Genomic DNA, 15,031 nt, shown 5'->3' with positions numbered 1-15,031 from the left:
CATGGCTAATTATAAATATTCGATTGGATTGAGTTTTATAATTTGTAAGTATTCATTTATTTGTTGCTTATTTTGATATTCAAATAGTTCACTAAGAGAAAATGTTGATGCCCTTTTTAAATATTGCAATTCTTATTTTAAGAATCATTCGTAACTATTTTTACATATTATAAAAAAAAATGTGTCCATACATGTGTAGGTTTTTATAGCCGATTTATTTGCTATGAGTATAAGTATAAAAGATAACTACGTATTTGTCGGTTGATAAGCATAACTTTATTTGAGATTACAACCCCCCCTCCCTTTCTCTTAAAAATTAATTCTCCCTTGAGAAGCTATCCCTTGGAGAAAACCCCATCAATATTGGATTTTTATTATGTACATAATTTTAATTCAATCATTTTTATTATGTACATAATTTTAATTCAATCATTTTTATTATGTACATAATTTTAATTCTCAATTTCTATTATGTACATAATTTTAATACAATAATTTTTATTATGTACATAATTTTAATTAAATCATTTTTTTAATCTAATTCAAATAAAATTAACTGATTTATTATTATGTATCATCATAATAATAATACATTTTTATTATGATGATAACATAATAAAAATGTATTATTATTATGTATCATCATAATAATAATACATTATTATTATGTATGTCATCATAATAATAATACATTTTTATTATGTTATCATCATAATTTTAATTCTCATCTCTCTTTTCTCATCTTATCTTATATCAATCTCTATTTTACTAAGATTTATTTTACAAAATATAAAATATAAAATTTCTGATTGAAAAAAAAAATTAATTAATTTTTTTCTCGATAAAAATTAGCCTATTAAATAGTAAAATGGCATGCCATACACTTGTGTAAGTAACATGTTACTTGTGTATCCACAGAGCTATGTTACTTTTGTACCCTATCACATTTTTGGTAAAACAATAAAGATGACGTTAAAACGGATAGTGGTAGACAAAAACGAATTAAAACATGGTACAATTAATATAATCAAGAAATAATATGCAAACATTCGGATTAATATTAGGCTATTAATACGACGTAAATATCAAATAAGTAAACTTGAAAAATCTTACTTTTGATTTGTAAAATCACGTATTGTCCCTCACAAAACCTGACACTGACAGCGCAGGGTGCAAGTAAGGAGAGCTCCATCGACTATCACTTGACGGCAGTGAAGCGTTTTTCGACTGTTAGATAAACCTACAGCGCATTGTTACTTTCGACCAGTCGTTACTTTTGTACCCGGTCTCCTCTACTTATAAGATTTTTAAAGACGGTAGAAGCAATATGAAAAATTTTTCATGAAAAAAACCAAAAAAGTATTCACAGTTTCACAAATATTTATCAAAATTGGCGCAATAACTTCTAAAAAATATGAGAAAAGAAGAAAATTGAGTAAAGTTTTCTAAAGCCTTAAATTTATTTTGTTTTAGATATTTTGATAATTGGTTATCTTCGTCAATGTTTGGCTACATCACCAAAAAGTAGCTCAACACAAAACACTAACGCAATTCGGGATGATCAAATGATTAGTAATTCAACATATCTTAACTCATTAATTATGCATCAAACGACCAGGAATAACCTAAAAGAATCATCTGTTCCTGAAAATCGAATTTTGAATGGACAACCAGCAACAGTTGGACAATTTCCTTATCAAGTATTTAATGCCGCTCATAGACGTCATTTATTTTTGTTCCATATGAATTATTATACCTAAAAGTTTAAGATCGAGAGATCGATTCCTTTTCGGGGACTAGAGTAAGCGTACTACCTGAAAAACTAGTCAGTTTACAAAAAAATTCGTAATAGGTTTTCAAATATTTTTTCCACCAGGGTATATTGAACAAAAACATTGAACGTCTTTATCCCACTTAAGTTAAGTGTTGCGTACTTGAAGATAATGTAGGTATTGATTTTTAGGTAATAGTTTATGCTAGCAATTTGAATGTATGCGGTGGAGCTGTTCTTAACAAAAATACAATTATAACAGCCGCTCAATGTCTTTATTATCCAGATAAAAACCAATTGATTCCAGAAAATGAAATCAAAGTCGGTGCAGGTGATGTCAATTCAAATGAAATCAATATGAAACACTTTACTGTGAAAAGTGTTCATCCTCACGAAATGTACAATCAAAAAACTTTTAAAAACGATTTAGCAATAATTAAGGTAATGTCAACTAATTATACCATGTATATATGAAATATACATAGTATATTAAGTTTAGTCCCAAGTTTGTAACGCTTGCTTAATGATGCTAGGAAAAAAAATTTGTCATAGATGTTCATAAAATCACCTAATTAGTCCATTTCCGGTTGTCCGCCCGTCCGTCTGTGGACACGATAACTCAAAAACGAAAAAAGATATCGAGCTGAAATTTTTACAGCGTACTCAGGACGTAAAAAGTGAGGTCAAGTTCGTAAATGAGCATCATAGGTCAATTGGGTCTTGGGTCCGTAGGACCCATCTTGTAAACCGTTAGAGATAGAACAAAAGTTTAAATGTAAAAAATATTCCTGTAAAAAATTAAACAACTTTTGTTTGAAACATTTTTTCGTAAACATCACAGTTTACCCGTGAGGGCGCTAATTAGGCGGAAATTTTATAATATGTACTATACTTGATTATCAGTTATGTATGCGTCACATGTTTGTATGTGTAATGTGATAAAAAAATCAACACTGACTATGCATGGTATTTCAACAATTAACTCAGTCAATTGTTTGTTTGCACTTGTTACTATAATGGTGAATCTTACATTTAAAAATTTTCTGCCGCCGTAAAAAAGAACGTCGCATTTTCTAGAATTTATTAGAATTAGAATGTTACAGGATCGTCATAATAAAGTCACATTCGACGTGAATTATATTTCTTCTTTGATAATTTTTGAATTAATTTATTACTGGTTTTTTTAGATTAATGAAATTTTTTGGGATGAATCACCCACACCAAATATACAACCAATTGAAATAGCATCAACGCAATATAAAAGTGGTACCAATTGTGTGCTTGCTGGTTGGGGTAAAACTGAACCACATTCCAAACCTTTACAATTTATAATCATATGAAATGTAAATTGTATTTTTTGCTAGCTAAGATGCGAGTAACAACTCAAATGATATGTGCTATATCGAAATATTCTAATGCGTGCTCGGTAAGTTTTGATAAAAGTACTGGATAATTAATTAAAATACTGCCCAACCACAAAGATAATACAATCCGTATTTTTAAATTTCTCTTAATTGACAGTTATCAGGTATTTCGATGATATATTGTGTTTCAACTAACAAATGAAATTATTTAAATTTTTAACTCAGAAATTCGAAAATATTATTTTTATTATTATATACGTTCGAAAATTAGAATATACGTTTATCAATCTAATGTTAATTTTTTAGTCGCTAATTAATTATTAAAAAATATTTTTATTATTATTGGAGTTGCTATGGAAGCACTTTGGTTGACAGTTGGTTAGTATGCTGGACACACTCGAGGCGGCGCAACCGCATGAATGATTGGAATGCCTGTCTCTATATTGTCTTAATTTACGGTATCTATTGCTTCTATTGGTATAAAATATTTCAATAATTTTAACACCAATTTAAAATGAGAGTTAAAAATAATTACTTCTTATTTTCCCTAATCACGGTAGAATCCCGTAATATGGTTCATTGTCACTGATTTAAGAACATAATTGTGGGAATCATAATTTAAAGAAAATAATAAATTTAAAAATTTGAAAAAGCTTTAAAACAATTTATTTGTTCATTCCAATCAATATTTTTACATATTGAAATATGATAAACTTACTTACCAGTAAACTAAAAAACCCTTAACAATGGAACACTATCACCCTACAAAAACAGACAACATATTTGCCTTCTTCTATCACTTTTTCGTTCGATATGAGTATTTAATTTTGATTAGTTGTTCAAAAGTCAATTTTCTTCTCATACACTAGTTCTAGAGGCTCTGTTATTTTTTTAAATTAAAAAATTTATTTAGTATTTCTTATTTTTGATTAAAATAAAAAAAACTCCCGGAATAACATACTACCCCGTAATAATTTACATTTACCTTATAACTTACCTGTAAAATCCATATAAACTTGTCATTCCCATTCTGTCTAACATCAGATTGCTACTAATTTATGTTTCATATAAAATTGATTGTTCAGGGCGATGGAGGCAGTGGTTTAGTTTGTACTGATGTAAATGGTAATAAAAATTTAGCCGGTATTACCTCAATTGTGCAAGAACGTTGTTCTCCAAATTCACCAGGTATTTTTACAAATGTTTGGGAATATAAAAATTGGATCGATAATATAACATGGAATGATCCAGAAGAAACTACTATTCCACAAGAAACTACTACTATTCCAGATTTTGGTACAGGCTTATTCCCATTGAAATATTATTATATTTTATCTTTTACTTTAATTGCATATTTATAAATAAGAATGTAGAATTAAAAATCAAGAATCAAAATTAAAAATTGTATAATCAGTTTTGGTCATAAACAAACAATTTATTTATTTATTTATTTTGTTTATTTTATTTATTTTATTTATTTTATTTATTTTACTAGCTGACCCGGCGAACTTTGTTCCGCCTTAATGGCAATAAATAAGCAGTTTTTTTTTTTTAATTGTAAAAAATAAAAAAAAATAAAATAAAAAAATACATTAATCATTCATAATTATTTCTGTATTTTAGTACATAGGTTGCTCTTCATTTAAGTACCTTGTGATACACGACATTTTTTTTTTTATTATCAGGCGCAAAAACAAACAACGCAGATGGTCTTCCGACCCGTGAACATGCCACGTATAATTGACCATGGGAAAAACATGAATGTTCTAGATTTAAACCACAAACTTTTAAGGATTGGCCAATAAGTTCATCATAGATGGCACCACCGCCGAAATAAATGTTAGTTCGATAAGTTTACCATAGATGGCGCCACCATCGAAATAAATGTTAGTTCAATATGTTTACTATAGATCGCACCACCACCGAAATAAATGTTAGTTCAATATGTTTACCATAGATGGCGCCACCATCGAAATAAATGCTAATTCAATATGTTTATTACAGGTGGCACCACCATCGAAATTAATGTTAGTTCAATAATTTTCCCATAGATGGCACCACCATCGAAATTAATGTTAGTTCAATAAGTTTACCATAGATGGCGCCACCATCGAAATAAATGTTAGTTCAATATGTTTACTATAGATGGCACCACCACCGAAACCCAACCCAGTTATCAAGTCCCACGGGAATTCTGTCGAACGGGATAAAAAGAATCCTATGTCCTTCTCCTGGCTCTAAATTACCTCCCTTATTATAAACAAGTATTAAAACTTTTTTAAAGCTTTTGACATTGTCTTGATAGGCATGTATATAAAAAGGGCACCACGAAATTAAAAAATTTTACGCTAATTATTTAAACATTTTTTTTAGTAATCAATGAAAAGAAAGAGATAGCTCTATCACACGTATTTTTGCGCCCAGTAGTTCTATATTTGAATTTGTTGACTATACTATAAAGGTACTTGAAGCATATTCATATTTTCTTAAATTTTGCCCACCATGTACATTTCAATAAATATATTTTTAATGCCATTCTTAATTTTAAATAAGCAAGAATTACTTTTGTTCATAAATAGTCTTGTCTATCTATTTTGAGCACAATGTTAAATTTTCGTAACCGAGATACAGCAAATCAATTCATGTAAGAAGTCAGAAATTTTCCGTAGAATTCAATGCACCATTTTTTTTTACACTTTTAAAGTGCGGAATCACATTCAAAATAAATACCAAAGTTGGTTAAAAACAGTTTTTTTTAAAATAAGCTTTGTATCAAAAAAAATTTCGAACAAAAATACGTAACTTTTTATTTTGGATCGATCAAGCGCAGTAATATATCAAAAAATTTTCAAATGAACAATTTATTGAAAAGAAAAACTGTTAAAAATAGCATTTTTTTGAAACGCCGGTATCTCTTTCAAAAAAATATTTTTTTAAACGTCCCTTAATGAAAAGTTAGTCCTTAATATGCCCAAGAAGAACGTTTTTGCAAATTTGAAAAATATTGAAAAGTTTATAGTTTAGAGTAAACTTCATTTTATTTCGAAATTTTTTTTCTCGGAAACGGTACCAAAGTTTATATGTAATATAGCATGCAAGAGGTTTGATGGTTTCAAAACAATATTTTATCTCGGAAACGACACCAAAGATTTTCATGAAATTAAGTATGCAGGAGTTTTCGTGGACCAAAAGTAAATCTTTCTCTTTAGTACGTATTTATTTAATATTTTACTTCGCAAGTTTTCGGAATATAAAAACGAATCTAAAAATAAAAAACTTGCCAAGTAAAATATTAAATAAATACGTACTAAGGAGAAACTTACACAAGAAATTTAAACCAATAATTTTCGTACTTTAGTACAAAAAAAATAGGCCTTTGTTAAGTAGGTGCTTGACTTTTATCTGAAGAATACTTTGATTGTTTAAATTTAAATTTTGATGTTTAATAAAAGTTGTGAAAAAATTATAACGTCATAACATTAGAGAGGAGGAGGGAGATAGTAGAGGGTTAGCGATTATCTTTTGTTCTCCTATACAGGTGCGTGTAGGTATGAAGTCACCGAAAAGTGGCTTATGTAATACTTTAATGCTTCCTTACGGAAAAGTTACTCAATAAATTTATGTCATTTTTATTTATTTTTTTCGAAGAATTTGTTCTCTACGAGATTTCACAACTTTTTTGGGCTGACGTTATTGAGTTTGTTAGGATTCTGTGACATCTACGACTTTTTACACGTTTATGTTTTTGGTGGGATTGACTTGTACACTTAATAAATTATAACCACGTATATAAAATTAATTGCCATTCAAGCTTTAATTCTTAATTCTATACAAATAATATAAAACTTAAGCTCAATTTTGAGCATTTTAACTAGTAGCTAAAGGACCTGATCTTTTAAGACGTTCTTCATAACTTCTAACTAAAATGGAACTTTGGATAAATATTGACATACATATACAGGGTGAGTCATTTCAATCTATACACCTAAATATCTATCAAACTAAATATCTGGTTTTGTAGTTAACCAATCAAAAACTTAAACAAAAATTTTAGAGTTTTATGGAGGACATCATGTTTTGGCATCAGATTGGAACTAGTTGTTTTGGTTTGTTTTACAAAGTCAATTTAGACTCTAAATTTTTTTTTGAGGGTGGACAAACGAAAATTTTGTGTGGACAAATGATGGACAAACGAATACAATCAGCAATGGAGGGAAATTCACATTTGGGGGTGCTATTTTCACAGGGTCAAATTATAAAGAGTATCGAAAAATTCCAATCTTGATTTGGTCCTTTAAATGAGAGCTGAGCTTTAATTCCTTTCGTATTAAACGAAATAAAGATCGAAATGATTAAGAATGTTTGTCCCGATGCACCGGTACTTTTAATGTTTGAAGTTATTCTATGAGCAGGTCCAATCAACATAACAGTCAAAATCTTTAATTTACAAAAAAAATTATACATATTTTTAAATGAGAAATACTTCTTTAATAGTCCGAGAGCTGGTCAACAATTTGGAATACGTTCTTGAGGCACTACGGATAATTATTTAATTGTCCTTGAAGGACTCCCAAATAAGATAGTCCAAGTCTGGCTGAAGGATAGCGGTACTTTACCAATCCTTAATTTTTTTTTTTTTTTGGAAAATTTATTTAGGAAATATTAAATATCCTTAAGTTAGGTATTTAAGGAATTAAAAATCAAAAAGGCAGACCAAAATTCCTCAAAACATTATTTTCATAAATAAATTCCCTTAAGGGTTGGTAGGGTGACGCCTTCAGCCACACTTCGACTATCTCATTTAGGGGTTCAAATTGTTTACCAGCTCTCGAACTATATATTTTCGAATCAAAAATTAATAATGAAATATTCAAAAAATCTAGAAAAACAATATCACAGTTATTAACCAGTTGAAAATTCAAGTCCATCACATTTATGATGATCTTGAGAGATTTATGAATATTAGGGGAATAATAATTATTATTCTAGGTAAATTGGAATACAAATAAGAAAAAAAAACCATTCAAATACAAAAGGTAAATTTCAACAATTACCAACGATTTCGAGAACCGCCACCACCTCCTCTACGGCCACGATATCCCCCTCCACCATCATTTCTCCCATAGTTACGAAGCGCAGCTTTCTCTAGCGCACGCCGTTCTTGGAAAGCTTCAAATCTTCTACTCATATCATGCAATTCTTGTGGAACACTTTGATTTGCCTCCTCCAAAATCGAGATCAATTCTTTTGCATTGCTCCAATCAGAACGTGTTAGGAACGTAATTGATTCACCGGTGCGACCAGCACGACCAGTGCGACCAACACGATGTACATACTCTTCAACGTTACGTGGAAAATCAAAATTCAAGACATGTGTTATGTCGGCTATGTCAATACCACGAGAAGCGACGTCCGTTGCAATTAGAATCTGTAAACGGCCAGCTGATATATCGGCCAGTGATTGTTCACGATCACATTGCTCAAGATCACCGTGTATTGTGGCACATGCAATTCCTTGTAATGCCAATTCGCTTGATAAATGATCGACACGAGATTTTTTTCCACAAAACACAATTACTTTCCAATCTTCTTCCATCGAATTTATAAAGTTCATCAACTGCAAAAATATATAAAATCAATTTTTAACGTCATTCTTAACAATAATTATGAAAATTTCTTAAAATTAATAATTATTCTATAACTTAACCTCTTCTATAACTATTTTCACAATGGTCCCCATTTCTAGGGGAAATGATGCAAGTATAGGGATATTTTCAAAAATATTTAAGTAAACAAGTGAAAACAAACAATTGACTGAGTTAATTGTTGAAATACCATGCATAGTCAGTGTTGTGATTCTGGTCAAACACATGGTTTTCAAATCAAATTTTTGACGAGAAACACAAAATAATCTTTATTTAGTACAGTTAAATACATCCTCAAGACGTCAGATTTTCAGATAATTTTCTTCGATGTATTCACATATATAATTCTGTTTTAATATAATTTAGCAAAATTTCACCATTTTCAATAACATTCCAATTTCTGAAGACCTAGTATTTCCTTGGAAACCCTTTCCATTCCTATCAGTTGGTTTTCTTGGGGTCTCAGGGGACTCCGAAGTGGCCCTCTTCAATTAAGAGAGGCAATTGATAAGAAGAGAGAGTGGTTGCAAGGAAATACTAGGTTTTCAAAAACTTGAATGGCACTATAAAAGGTGAAGTTTTGTGAAACTGCTAAATTATATTTTTTTTTTTAAATATATACATAAATATCTCGATGAAAAAAATCTGAAAATCTGACATCAGTTTTGAGAACGTATTTATTTTAATACCCTCTTCTGATGGACCTGGTTGACCCAAAACATCGTCTTTTGAAATGTCAAGAGGATTTTTTAAGAATATCCAAACGGGCACCAACAATTTCCATGCTAGATAATTCTTTATCTAGCATGTCCTCTGCAGATGAGTAATTGTGAAACTTGAATAATTGGCTAAATTTTTGGAAAAGTTGTATCTCCGAAATTATCGATCTTATAAAAACCGTTCAGGGCTCAAATTGTTACAAATTTTACGTACTTTAAAAATTAATCCATAATCTTTGATGAAGAACCAGTTGAATTCGATTTTTGTCGAAATCGACAAAAACTGAGTTAAAAATTTTGGAATATTTTAGCAACAAATAAAATTTTTTAATTTTTGATGCCGAAATCGGGCCTTGAAAAAATGCATTATTTGGAATGGATTTTTCGCGGTAAAAAGTAAAACTCGTAGAGTTCTGAAACTTGCACAAGTTTACAAAAGGTTTTTTTTTTCGAAAAAATAAGACATTTTCAAAATTAATAAAAATTTTTTGTTAAACTGAAGATTAGGGAACCTAATACTCGCTCATTTTTTCTCTGCAGCTACGCATCCTAATCGGACTTACCAGACGTCAATGGGTAGGTTTTTTTTGAGATATAGAACTTTCCCATTTAATTTATCGACTTTAGTGAATTTTTATGTTAACTTAGTCATTGATTAGCCGTAAACATAAAATGCAATGTTTCTTGGCTTGTTTTTTCTTCTATACCAAAGTATTTTTTGTTTTCTGGTAGCAATTTTGTGAAATTAGACTTTGAGCTTCCGTAGATGAATTGGATTATATATATAATAAGTTATAATTAAAAATTGAATAGTACGTTACCTCATTATACTTAACATCATCGTTATCCTCCAAATGAATAATAGTTTGTGTAACGCTATGTACGGCAGCCAAATCTAATGTTCCCACACACACTTGAATCGGATCTTGTGTGTATGATTGTGCTAAACGACGTACACCAGGTGGCCATGTAGCACTAGTCATCACAGTTTGACGATTTGGTCGTATATCCAATAAAATCTTACGTATTTGTGGTTCAAAACCTAAATCCAACATTCGATCAGCTTCATCCAACACTAAATAACTAACTGACTTCATGTCAATATGTCCAGCAACAGTTAAATCACTTAATCGTCCTGGTGTTGCGATCACTATTTCAACACCACGATTACATATGTTGATTTGATCTTTACGACTGCCTCCGCCATATAAACAAACCGCTTTTATATCCTTAATATAATAAAATTTTTATAAAAAATCATGCTAATTAACACAAAAAAAGTGTTGCATCTTTGAAATTTAACAGTAACTTTATACATTACAGTCTGCATCAAATCCGGTAGTTCTGATTTTTCACACACTTGTGCCAACACCATAAATATTGCAAAAAATTGCGAAGTTAGAAAAAAATTATAAACTTTGAAAGGCTTTATTTCGGAAAATATTAGGTCTAGAGATTCTAGTCTCATATTGTAATTAAATTTACTTTACTTTTTAAAACATCTAGAAAGAGTACTTCAAAAACTAGAAATTTACAAATTTTTTTTTCGATTTTTGCTAAAGTTGCGTTCGGCTATCGAAGTCACAAACTTGGATCATTCATTAGACCAACATCACAAACAAATCTGTAAAAATCAAAACTACCGAGTTTGACGCAAACTATCCCGTACTTTCAGACGACAAGGTTACTGTAGTATTATATTAGGTTATAAAAATTTCGTACCAAAAAATCGACTTCTTAGAGGGGGGCAGCACGTACCCCTTTTTGGGGGGTAATTAAGGGTTATTTTAATCAGTTTTTTATAAATTACAAAAAATAAAAACTATGCATTAAATAAAAAAAAAGTATTTTATTCGACTTTCTAGCTTCAAATTTGACCGAGATATGCCAATTTTAAAATGGTGCATTTTTAGCCAATTCAATCAAATGAAAAACGACCATCTTGTAAACCGTTAAGGATAGAACAAAAGTTTAAATGTAAAAGTTATTCTTTATAAAAAATTAACAACTTTTATTTGAATCATTCTTTCGTAAACATCACTGTTTAAGTATTTACCCGTGAGGGTCCCACTTAGGAAAAACCTTTGGTGTCCATTTTCTCCAAAACTATAAAAAAAAAACTTTGTTGATTTTTTCAGGTTAACTTTAACTAGAGGAAAAATTCCAGAAAATACTTGCAAAAATTTACCAACTTTTGTTTGAAATATTCTTTTCTAAACATTTCTTTTTATCCGTGCGTTTTGCAAGTATTTTCTGGATTTTTTTTTTTTTGGTTTTTCTAGAATGTTTCACAAAACCACTAGTTGAAATTAAAATGAAAAAAAATCAACACACATATTTTTATAGTTTTGGAGAAAATAGACACCAAAGTTTTTTCCTAAGTTGCGCCCTCACGGGTAAACAGTGATGTTTACGAAAAAAATGATTCAAATAAAAGTTATTAATTTTTTTTAAACGAATAACTTTTACATTTAAATTTTTGTTGTATTCTCATATATCGATCAATTTTGAAGCTAGAAAGTCGAATAAAAATGAAAATGTCCACAAATACTTACCTCTAGAATTCTTAATTGAATTTTTGTATTTATTTAATGCAGTTTTTTTTGTAATTTGTTAAAAACTGATTAAAACTCTCAATTACACCCAAAAAAGGTGGGTAGGTACGCCCCTGGGGGGTGGACTTTTTTATACAAAGTGTTTAAACCCAAATAAACAACTGTGGTAAACAACTGTTTCAAAGATGCATTAATTGTTTCTTTTAAAATATTAACTTGAATCAGTGACGAATTTAGGCTTGCTGCCGCCCTAGGCCCCGTTCGATGCGCCGCCCATTTTGATAGAATGAATTTCATTAATTTTGATCCAGTTTTTTATTTTAAAGTAACTTAATTTATTAAAATATAATTTTTTAAATATCACTGATAAACAAGACAGATAAATATATAAATAAACTTTAGACAGATAAATAATTCATATTTCTTTTAATGTTAATCAGTTTGAACATTTCTTTTTACATTTCTTTTTCCTGGCTTTGGTCCGTGCAAAAACGTCAATTATGTCGTCGTAATTAATTTCTTGGACTAGTTGGGCTTCAATAGACAGTAATGCAAGTGCATTAAGTCTATCTTGGCCCATGCTTGCGCGTAAATAGGTTTTTACCCTTTTAAGAGTAGAAAAAGATCTTTCCCCTGAACAATTTGTAGCCGGAATACTCAAAAAACTACGGAGAGCAATGTCCACATTCGGATAAACATCTCGAAGATTCCGTGAATGCAATACATTGCATATTTTTTGTGCAGAGCGTACATCTTCCATATTTGCCAAGGAATCTTTGAGTTGACAATGTAAATGAATGCATTCATTGCCTAACGTCTCTTCCAAATCATCAGGATACTTACTGATTAGTTTATTGGCAAGATTTTTTAATTTATTCGTGTCTATTTCACATAAATTATCAAAACATTACTTAGTAAAGAACATTAAAAGGTAAAGGTTTATAAAAATTTTTTATAAAAACTATTCTGAACCAATTTTTATAATTGATTGTCTTTACTTTTTTGTGACTCTAAAATTTTGGCATTTCATAAATTTTGCCGCCCTAGGCTCGGGCCTCACGGGCCTAGGCCTAAATCCATCACTGACTTGAATTGTACTAATAAATAAAATTAAATTAAAAGATGTAAAAGTGATTTATTTTTTTTGAATTTAAAATATGAATTTGATTGTATTACCTTATAATTATATTTCTTAACTTCTTTCTCAATTTGTTGAGCTAATTCACGGGTGGGTGCAAGAATTAAAACGGTTGGTCCTTTACGCTCGGATCGTGGAGTAACTTGACCTTCAATATGAATTAACGCTGGTAATAAAAATGCTAAAGTTTTTCCTGTACCAGTTTGTGCGATACCAATTAAATCTTGTCCACTCATTAATACGGGCCATGCTTGTGCTTGAATTGGGGATGGTTTTTCAAAACCCATTTTTCGAATACCTTCTAAAATTTCTGGATATGGTTTAAAACATTGTTCGAAATTCGTAACAGGATTTGGTATTTTGTTAAGATGAGTTTTTTCGTCAAAAACATAGCCAACAGTTGTGTTATTATTACTTTCTCGTATTTTTTGTACTTGTTGTGAAGACATTTTGGCTATTGTAGGATCTTCAACGTAAAAGTTTTTATTGATATCCGGTAGAGTATTCCAAAATGCAGCCGCTTCCTCTTCACAATTTTTAGCCAACTGAAGCCAATCAATTTCTTGATGATTATCATTATCTTCCTCGAAAGTATTACTTTGTGATGGTGTACTTTCATAACGAGCTTTATCGATTATTAAATTTTCAATTAGCTTATGTACCTTTTGCACATCATCTTCAGAACCAATTAAAGTGATCTGTTTCATTCCATTATCAGCCTCATCATCTTTTAAAATTTGTATTTCAGTTTGAGTTTCATCTTGAAGTTCACGGATTTTTGAACCACCACGGCCAATTATTTTACCAACTTTATCAGACGGCACATCAATGGTTAAATGAGTATCATTAGCGTTGCGTTGTCGACGTGCTTTTGGTTTTGGTTTTGAATATGTTTCATTTGTTATGCCCCAAGAAGAAGCAAAATCATCTACACAGTTATTTGGTTGACTTTCTACGTCTCTACCGTTTTGAGCCTCAAGATTTCGATCACGCCAATTCTGCTGATTGCCTTCACGTGGAAAAAATCGTTTGCCGACAACTTTTTTTGGCTTGAAGTTTTTTGATTCATTGACATCTCCATCGTCTGATCGCCTCCATTCGTTATTCATTTTAAATGAATAGACTTAAGTAATAAAATTTTGTATCGATTAGTAAAATATAATTATTTTACTTTTTTTAACGTATAATATTTCTCTTTAAATTACATTCAATTATATTTGAGGTTATAGTACACAAATTATAATCATAGAATATATACAATTATCATAGCCTGTAACATGAAGGTTATAAAGAAGGAGAACGATCGCTATAGAAAATATTGTCCCCAAAATATGGACAAAATAAGTGAGGCGCTGGGATCGCTAAGTTGTCTCATTAAAAGCGGTCTGTTGTGCGCTAATTTCAAATGATATATCAACGTTTAATATACGTGTATATAATATCATTCAAAGGAAAAAAAAGAGCAAATAATGAAATTATTATTATTATTTACTAATGAATAAATTATAAATTATCTATTCTACTTCATAAATTTATCTATATAACTTTATAAATTTGAATGGTACTAACTTCATCTACTTGTACTCATAAACAGCTAACTTCGCAGATACTACTTACCGACTGGTGCATGGACTGGTGGCTGAAAAACGAACTATAAATTCTACAAATTTTCAGGGACAGCCGTTCTCCTTCTTTATAACCTCCATGGTCTGTAACATGGAGGTTATAAAGAAGGAGAACGATCGCTACGTGCTAAAGCATTAGCGCACCTGTCCCTGAGTTCTGTAGTTCATTTTCAGCCACCAGCCGCGCTGTCGTCGGTACTTAGTATATTAGCGC

The 15,031-nt window shown here is 30.2% G+C and overlaps 2 protein-coding genes across 2 annotated transcripts; one reads left to right on the top strand and one right to left on the bottom strand.

Moving 5' to 3' along the window:
- Window positions 1-7,265, top strand: LOC123290636 (trypsin delta-like). The gene is made up of 5 exons (XM_044870892.1): window positions 1-44; window positions 1,474-1,700; window positions 1,964-2,212; window positions 2,959-3,099; window positions 7,173-7,265. Exons 1-5 carry the CDS (start codon window positions 2-4, stop codon window positions 7,263-7,265), a joined length of 753 nt encoding a protein of 250 aa, XP_044726827.1. The 5' UTR covers window position 1.
- On the bottom strand, window positions 6,754-14,425 carry LOC123290923 (probable ATP-dependent RNA helicase DDX43). Its single transcript, XM_044871306.1, has 3 exons — window positions 13,231-14,425; window positions 10,321-10,728; window positions 6,754-8,752 (listed from the first exon to the last, which is right to left on the bottom strand). The coding sequence occupies exons 1-3, from the start codon at window positions 14,299-14,301 to the stop codon at window positions 8,186-8,188; spliced, it is 2,046 nt and encodes a 681-aa protein (XP_044727241.1). The 5' UTR covers window positions 14,302-14,425; the 3' UTR covers window positions 6,754-8,185.
- Between the last annotated feature and the right edge of the window lie 606 nt (window positions 14,426-15,031).

This window comes from Chrysoperla carnea, chromosome 1 (genome assembly GCF_905475395.1).
Source record: "Chrysoperla carnea chromosome 1, inChrCarn1.1, whole genome shotgun sequence".
NCBI classification, from domain to species: Eukaryota; Metazoa; Arthropoda; class Insecta; order Neuroptera; family Chrysopidae; genus Chrysoperla; species Chrysoperla carnea.
This window is presented reverse-complemented; position numbering and strand designations above follow the sequence as displayed.